Below are 9,587 nucleotides of genomic sequence, written 5' to 3'. Positions count from 1 at the left end.
GGTTATTATCCCGTCATTATTAAAAAACACTCCATTGATGTCTATTGATGATAAGTTCTGATATTAGTTGACTGTAGTTCAATCCAATCCCAATAAAAAAAGCCCGTAATGAATGAAGTGAAATAAATACAAAATACAATGATAAACGAGTTGAATTCATTCTTCAATTTAAAACCCATCCTTAAAAAATAGAACTTATTTATAAGATTAAAAAAATTTGAGATTCCAGGAATATTTATCCCAAAGTAATATATAGGTAATGTTATAAATAAAGTTAGTATCGTAAAAATAAATGAATTCTTGATATTCCCTGAGAAGCCATTAAAAATAAAATAATCAATTACTTCAAGGAATTGTAATAAAAAGTTATTTTGTTCTTTTAGATTAAATCTCACTAATATTGGTTTTATAGATATTTGAGATGACAACAAGAAGATATTTTGATTCTTTCCAAAAAAACGAATAAATGATAATCCGCCAGCAACGAAAAAAAATGTTGACAAAAAATTAGGAAGTTCTAATAAAAACATTGTGCAAATATTCCAAAGTATAAAAATTGAATACGTTGCAGAAAAGAAGTGTAATGATAGCCATATCCATCTTGATGTAAAAATCAATTCCCAAAGAACATATCTTGGAAAAGTAATTATCAAATCGTTAAACAATGTCAAGGATGCTGTTAAGTAGTGTTCGATAGTAATGCTCATCACTCTGCTAAATAATAGCAAGAGAAAAACAAGCTGGCATACTAAATTTGAAAATATTGATACAGATATTGTAGTTATAATCCCATTCTGAAACTTAAAATATAAGAATAAAGTGCTAAATAAAGATAATATCGAACTTGTTGTACACCATATAATAAGAGGCCTAATGGTTGAGAGTAATGCCAAATACTTTAGCTGGCTATTAAATGTACTATTTGTGTGTTTATTCTCAATAGCGTTTTTACAATTCATCTCACAAGTAAATAATTTTTTAATTAAAAAAATTAAATATATATTTTATTTAGCGGGGCATTTTTTTTTATTATTTCTAAAATGAACAAAAATGTAAATACTGAACAATTAATTACCAAAACCTATAAGTGAATTATAAAGAACAATTGTTTGTATTGGAATAATTTGACTTATTATTTAAAAAATAGAGTAATATTTACTATATAGTAGCATTTTGAAAATCCAGAGTCAAATTTTAGAATTTAGATCTCAAAAAATTATTGTTAAATTCATTTCAGCTAAGCTTCGAGTTATTAAGTTACCGCACAAAGTGTGTCATTCTTACAAGTAAAAGGCAGATTTGCAAAAGTAATTGCATTTTTTTAGAATAATACTTAAACAAAAAAAAAATAAGGATAAATTGTTCATATTACGTAATGAATAGTAGTAAACCCGAGTATGATGCAATCATCAGCCAAATCGAGTTATTCTCAAACACAATACCTGATAGTAATGCATTTGTTTGGTTGAATGATAATGGGAATGAAGAGTCAACAATTACTTATAAAAATCTTTGGAAATCAATTAGAATAATCTCTCATTTTTTGTTAAATGAATTGTCATTAAAAAAAGGTGATAGGATTATTTTGTGCTACACACCAGGAATTGATTTCATATATTCTTTTTATGGTTGTCTTGCAAGTGGAATTGTTGCAATTCCTGTTTACCCTGCAGATCCAAATAATTCATCTCAAGTGGATAGGCTTCGTAAGATTGTTGACACAAGCCAAGCTAATGCTTGTCTTACTAATTCATCCTACAATAAAATTATTTCACTATTCAAATTTAAATTTTTCAATGAACCTCTTTGGAATGTAATTAGTTGGTACTCGACAGATAAAATATTAAGAGACTATAATGAATTTGAATTAGTAACAGATAATGGTTTTTACAAATCGAAAAATGATTCATTGAATCCGTTTAAAACAGTTGTGAAGAATGAAATTATTCATTTTAAAAAGCCAAAATGTGAGCCTCATGATAGCGCATTCATACAATTTACATCCGGATCAACAGGTGATCCTAAAGGAGTAATTGTTACTCATGGATCATTATATTATAATTCACTATTGTGTATGAAATGTTTTAACTTCTCTCTAGAACCTAAATATGAATCTCCCGAAACAAAAATAACTGAAAATGATATCGAAACGAGTGATGAAGCTAATAAGATACTAAAAGAAATTATTGAAATTAAAAATCAATTCATGAAGACTTTTGGGCATAACATTAGAGGATTTTCTTGGCTCCCAATGTATCATGATATGGGTTTAGTAGGATTTATTGTAAGCACAATAATTATCGGATCTGAAACGTTTTTACTATCACCATTTTCATTTATTAAGAACCCCCACATATGGCTTAAAGTTATTTCAAAATACAGAATTGCTGCAACCGCTGCACCAAATTTTGCATTTGATTATATTTGTAGAAAAATAACAAATGATGAATTAGAAGAAATAAATAACTTGGGTGGATTAGGTTGTTTGAAACATGGTGGTATTTTAAGTGGTTCTGAACCAATTAGAGCTGCAACACTTGTTAGGTTTGCAAAAAAATTTTCTTCAGTGGGTTTTTGTTCATCTGCCTTCCTTCCTGCATATGGGATGGCTGAAAATACACTTATTATTTCCGGATTTAAAAAAAAAAGCAAACTATTTCCTAAGGTATTAACATTAAAAAGTGATAAAATAATCCCAGGAAAAAAGGTTGAAATAGTCAATTATGGATATATTTCTTGTTATTGTAACTATTGTAAACACGAAAATAGCATTGAATTCAACGACAAAGATTCCATGAAAAGAAATTTAGTATGTTGTGGAGAAAAGAACTCAGTAAACGATAAAATTATCATTGTTTGCCCAGAAAAAAATACGGTTCTTCCAGAAAATTATGTTGGTGAGATTTGGGTTTCTTCTAGAAGTAAAGGTGCAGGATATTGGCTCTTAAATGATCTAACTGACAAAATTTTCTTTGGGAAAGTAAAAGAATGTGATTCTGACTTGTCTGATATCAAATTTTTGAAAACTGGAGATTTGGGTTTCATAAATAACGATCAGTTATATATAGTAGGAAGGCAAAAAGATGTAATTATCATTAGAGGTAAAAACTATTATCCGCAGGATATTGAAGAAGTAATTGATACTTGTCACGAAGTAGTTCGTCCGGGTTGTTGTGTAGCATTTTCAATTGATATTGATGGTGAAGAAAAGCTTGCAATTGCAACAGAAGTAAGAAGTGAGTTTATTGAATCTTCGGATATTCCGGGAATTAAATCATATATTAAAGGTTTAATTAATAAAAAAGAAAGATTTCAAGCTAAAGATATTATTGATAAGCTGTCAATTAATATTCAGAAATACTTAGGAATTGAGGTTTATAGAATAATATTAATAAAAGAAAAAAAAATGCCAAAAACCTCTAGTGGTAAAGTTCAAAGGTCAAAAGTTAAACAAATGATTATGAATGGAGATTTTGGTTCAAGCATTGTAATTGATTTTATTAACAATAATTTCGAAAATATACAATTAGTTGAAGCGTTTAACAAAGATGAAAGAAATATTGACTCCGATTACTTTTCAGTTTACAGTGAAAATGAATTGCCTGATAAAATATATGAGAGGGTAAAGCATATATTTGAGTCAGTAGTAGGAAATAAATATTTTCCGGAGTTAGATGACCCACTTCTTTCATGCGGAATTGAATCAATGAAAGCTGTGGAAATTTGTAATGCGCTTTCAAAAGAATTTAATATTGATTTCCCTGCAACTCTAATATTTGATTTTCCAACCCTGAGACTTTTAATAGAACATATTGACCTTCTCAAAAATGGAAATAAGGAATACTTACCCAATGAAATCACCAGTGTACCTGGAAAAACTACTAGTGAGTTTGTTATTTCTGGAATAAATGCTCACTTACCTGGTTTTAGCTCGAACAACCCCTTTGTAAAGCTTTGGGAAGTAATGATGAATAGTGCAAATGTATTTTCTCCTGTTCCACATGAAAGATGGAATGCATATTGTTTTAATGAAAAGAAGTCTATTTCTGCCATTCAAAAAATTAAAAATTACTATACTGATACAGGTGCTTATATTATTGGATCCGAATTTTTCGATTTAGAAAAATTCAAAATACTTCCAATAGAAGTTGAGCATATGGATCCACAACAGAGATTGCTATTAAGAGGAACCGAAAAGATTTTAAAACATGTTGAACTCCCAACAAATAATTCAATTGGTGTTTATATTGGATGTTGTTCTAATGATTGGAGTCAAATCATTTCTAATTCTACTCATCTTTCTGTTTACTCTGGAACAGGCGCATCTCCTTCAATACTAGCAAATAGAATCTCATTTTATAATGGCTTCGCAGGACCATCTATTACAATTGATACTGCATGTTCTTCAAGTTTAGTTGCATTGGATATCGCCCTTCATCATCTTCAACAAAACACAACAAATACTGCTTTTGTAGCAGGAGTCAACTCAATACTAAACCCAAACATATTTGTTTCCTTGTGTAAAGCAAAAATGCTTTCTGATACAGGAAAATGCTCACCTTTTGATGAAAGTGCAAACGGTTTTGTTAGGGGTGAAGGATGTATAATTGTATGTATTCAACATATATCAATAGCAAAGAAAAAAATTGCAACAATTCTTGGTACATATGTTAATCAGGATGGAAAAACAACAACTCTAACTGCTCCAAAAGGACCATCACAAGTATCTGCAATAAGGAATTGTCTAGGAATTTCAGGAATGCATCCATCAGAGATTAATTACATCGAATGCCACGGTACAGGCACCCCTTTGGGTGACCCGATAGAGGCAGGAGCAATAATATCTGTTTTTAAAACTCATAATGAATACCAATATAATGTAACTCACATGAATTCTAATATCGTAATAGGCGCATTCAAATCAAATATTGGTCATTTAGAAGGTGCAGCAGGTTTAGCTGGTCTTTTAAAAGTATTACTAGTTATGTCAAGAAGATTTTTCCCAGGAATAGGGAATTTAATAAACATAAATACTCATATTAAAAAATTGTTAAATGATGAAATAAATCATAATCGAATTATTTTTCCTAATATGAATGAAGGAAAATATTTTTCAGAAATAGGAATTGAAGAAACACAAGTATTGCGATCCGGAATATCATCTTTTGGATTTGGTGGTACTAATTCTCATATAATTATTGAAGAAGGGCCAAATATTAACTTAATCTGGGATATTGAAACTGAGGAGAACTCTGACTTACAAGAAGGCAATTACTTCCCATGGACTGCAAGATTTCATCCCTTCATTTCAACAATTAACAACAAAGACGAAATTTATTCTTACGCTATTTCGAAATTGAAGTGTAAAAAATATGTTATTGAGCACATTATTAATGGATTAAGCATATTTCCTGCATCAGGATATATTGAACTTGCTATTATAACTTGTAGGCTTGCAGCATTAGATATTTCTAGTGGTGAACAAATTGTTTATATTCAAAAAAAAAATTCTAGAGATGAAATTATAAGCGAGTTCAAAAAGAGCAACTTTGATATACTAACTAGAGAATCAAATATATACTTATTGAAAACTTCCCCCGTTCTAATAAAGAACCTAGAAATTATTTCTGTTTTCAATTTAGATAATCTGGAAAATGAGGAATTAAATGCAGATATAAATATTAACGAAGGAAAAGTTTCTATTTATTCAAAAAATAGGGATTATTTCAGTTGTAATGTAAATTTAATTTTAGACGTTGAATCAAACAACAAAATGGAAATTCTGGATAATTCCTTCACAGTTGATGAATTTAAAAAATTATGCATACTTAGAACAATTGTTCATGATGAATTATATGATTTGTTAAATAATTCAGGATATAATTATATAGGTAGATATCGTTCATTGGAATATGTTTCAATTGGAGATTCAATTGGGTATGGAAAGATTAAAACAGATGAATATGACTCTAGTCCTTTTTGCATCGCACCCTGGATATTAGATTCAGCGTTTCAAGTTTTAGGAGGATTCTTAATTACTAATGAGAATATTAATGGACAATACATTCCAGTTAGAATTGAAGAAATGCTAATCAATTCCGATATATCGTATTCAGAACTTTATTCTTTAGTAAAAATCACAAATATTGAAGAAAAACAAATAATTTGTAACATTTGTTTGATAAATGAAAAAGGTTCTAAATTGATTGAAATTGTAAAAATGAATTTCATAAAAAATGAAATTCCAAACCAAAAAACAGCAGTAAATTTGGATCATAAAAAAAAAATAGATCATTTAAATTCCGAAGTAGATTACGAAAATAATTATTTTGGTATAAAATTAGATTGGAGACCAGTTGCAGCGTCGGAATTATTTGAAAATAACGATAATGTAAATAGTTATAGTATTATTACATCTGATAAGCAATTTTCTAGGATAAATTCAAGCTTAGAAAAAACAGGAAATAAAATAATTAAATTTAATAAAAATCTTATTAATTTTAATGGGAATATTGTTTTCTTTAATTGCAAATTAGAAGAAATAAAAATTTTTATTAAACAAGCAAAAAGTGGAGCAAGGTTCTACATATTAACGAAAAACGCAATACCAATTGAAAAAATAATTAGAACTGATGGTTTTTCATTTGATAATTTATATTGGGATTCAATTAATCAATTTATTTTAGAAAACAATATTATTATTTCCGTTATTGATATAGAATCATTTGACGAATTGAATAGCCAAATTAAATTTGGAATTAACTATCTTGGTAAAAACAATATTAAAAATAAGATAGCAAATATTTTGTTTGATCACTTAGTAATTAGAAATGCTCAAATGGCAAGGGAGAGAAATTTAACCTTGATTGGTTATTCCGCTACTCCAATTCGAATTGGAAATTGCATCGGTATGGATAATTTTAAATATGAACTAACCTCAAGAGGAGAACTTAAAAACTTCAAAATAAAATATTCTGAGAAATTTAAAATAGAAGAATTAGGGGATGATGAGGTTAAGGTTCAAGTTAAAGCAGTTGGGTTGAATTTTAGGGATATATTAAATATAATGAATTTATATCCTGGAGACCCTGGCGAACCTGGTAGTGACTTTTCTGGAATTATAATAGGTATTGGGAATAGTGTTAAATCCTTCAAAATAGGTGATCATGTTTGGGGATTTGCAAGAGGTTGCTTCAAATCTCAGTTGGTAACAACATCTACATTAATCTCTAAAAAGCCAAGAAATTTATCATTTGAAGAAGCTGCAGCTTTACCCGTAATCTTTTGCACAGTAGAAGCTTCATTCAATGATTTATATAAAGTAAAAAAAGGAGATTTTGTACTGATCCATGCTGCAACTGGTGGAGTTGGTATTGCAGGTGTTCAGTATTGTATTAATAAAGGCGCAATAGTATTTGCAACATGTTCTTCTAACTCAAAAAAAAAATGGCTTTGTGGATTGGGAGTTCATTATGTCTCAAGTTCGAGAGATCACAAAATATTCAACAAAGAAATGAATGTCTTCTTAAATATTGCATCAAAAAGATACAGAGGTGGAAAAAATGCAAAGTTTGATTTAGTACTCAATTGTCTTTCTGGTGAATTTATTCATGAATCCTTTGGGAAAATACGTTCAGGAGGAACATTTATTGAATTAGGAAAAAGAGAAACTTTGGACTATTCTCAAGCAAAATCAAATTATCCAGAGATAAATTATTTGAAACTAGCAATCGATGAATTGGTTGTGGGTAATCCTAAATATATTCAATCATTACTTTCAAGGTATGAGACTAATAATTTAATTAATACAAATCCTACTTTGCCTGTTAAGGTTTTCAAAATGGAATCTTGTACTCTAGAAGCATTAAGGTTTATGCAAAAGGCTTCTCACATCGGTAAAATAGTATTAACATTGCCACCTCCTCAAACACTAATGTTTGAGGCTTTTAATTATAAGACATTGAACATAGCTAATCTTGACAAATTTTCTATTGAATTATTCAAAAGATATGAATGTAGTGGGTTAGTAGATTTACTGGACCAAGAATCAAGAAATTTTGAGTTAGATAAAGATTGCGAATCAAAGTTTATTAGTGAAATGATTACTAAAGGAAATATTATCGGGCCATTCGAGATATTCTCCAAATACAAGATTATGTTGGAATCTTTGTTTTCAGTTAGTCAATCAATACCTTTAAAGGTAATTAACTATATTATTAATCATGAAATTTTTGAAGAATTACGTATTCTTATTATTTCTCCAATATTTCCAGAAATATTATTGGATAAAATTTTATCATTAAAATCAGGCAAGGTGGTATTTTTAACAATTTATGATGAAAACAACAAGGAGAAATGTTATAAAGTAGGCAATAATATGGTAAATTATGTTAGCAGTATTATTAACCTTAATTCTGAACAATTTGACTTTGCAATTATCACCTCAACGTTCTTTGGAAAACTTACATTTATCTCATTAATGGAAAATGTAAAATTGATGCTTAAAAAAGGAGGGCCACTTTTTATTATCAACCCATTTGGAGAAGGTTTAACATCAAGTATTATCAAACAGCAATATTGTAGTTATATATCAAAAATAATTGTTCCAATTAAATTTAAAGTTGATTTTAATGTTGAAAACGTTATTGATGAGTTTAAGTTGATAAATTGTGACAAAAATAAAACAGTTAAATTCTACTCTTTCGAAACAAATTATTGGGATTCAGAATTTGTAAAGCAAAATAATACTGATGATGATGGATTCAAAAACAATTTTCATATAATTTTATCCCATAAAGAAGACGAAATATCTTTATTTGCTGCTACTAAGTTGTTAAGCGAAGCAGGTGCAAACAATTTTGTGTATATATCAATGGAAAAAATTACAATTAATTACCCATTCAAGTACAAATTTGAGATTAAGAAAGAAAACTTTGTTCAAAATCTCAAAAGAATATTAATTGGAAATGGAATTTACAAAATTTCGGGAATAATATGTTTGCCCTTAAATCATTTGAAATGCAGGGAAATTTCAAATATTCTTTGGGATATTCATTCAATTTCATTTATTTCGACTACATCTATTCAATATTTCTTACTTTGCTCTTGCAATGACAAAAATAATTTAATATTAGAAACATTTTGTAGATACAGACGCAACATTGGTCTTCCTGGGCAAGTTGCTTTTTGGAATTATAATTCAGAACAAGTTTCCAATCTTAATCATGGCTCATTTGTACAAGCTGCAATTAAACTTGCAATTGTAAGTAATTCTGCTTGTATTTACAAACCAATGAAAAATCAAGTTAAAAATAGCGAGGCTTGGGAAACTAACAGTAAAATTATCTTCGATAAACAACATATAACGAACACAATAGTAAACACAATAAATGATATTGTAGGAATTGAAAAAATTGACTTTAATACTCCACTAATTGAAATAGGACTCGACTCTTTATCCGCAGTTGAAGTTAGAAATGCAATTTCTAACGAATTAAATATCGTTTTACCAATTACCACATTATTTGATTACCCAACCATAAATTCGTTATCAGATTTTATACTAAAGATTTCAAATACATCAACAA

At 28.7% G+C, this 9,587-nt stretch overlaps 1 protein-coding gene across 1 annotated transcript; it reads right to left on the bottom strand.

Annotated features, from left to right (window-relative positions):
* Nucleotides 1–41: 41 nt before the first annotated feature.
* Chro.40325 (hypothetical protein) lies at nucleotides 42–959 on the bottom strand. The annotated part of the gene is made up of 1 exon (XM_661032.1): nucleotides 42–959. One exon carries the CDS (start codon nucleotides 957–959, stop codon nucleotides 42–44), a length of 918 nt encoding a protein of 305 aa, XP_666124.1.
* Between the last annotated feature and the right edge of the window lie 8,628 nt (nucleotides 960–9,587).

The sequence above is a fragment of the Cryptosporidium hominis genome, assembly GCF_000006425.1.
Source record: "Cryptosporidium hominis TU502 chromosome 4 CHRO014125, whole genome shotgun sequence".
Taxonomy (NCBI): Eukaryota; Apicomplexa; class Conoidasida; order Eucoccidiorida; family Cryptosporidiidae; genus Cryptosporidium; species Cryptosporidium hominis.
Note: the sequence above shows the minus strand (reverse complement) of the source record. Positions and strands in the feature narration are given on the sequence as shown.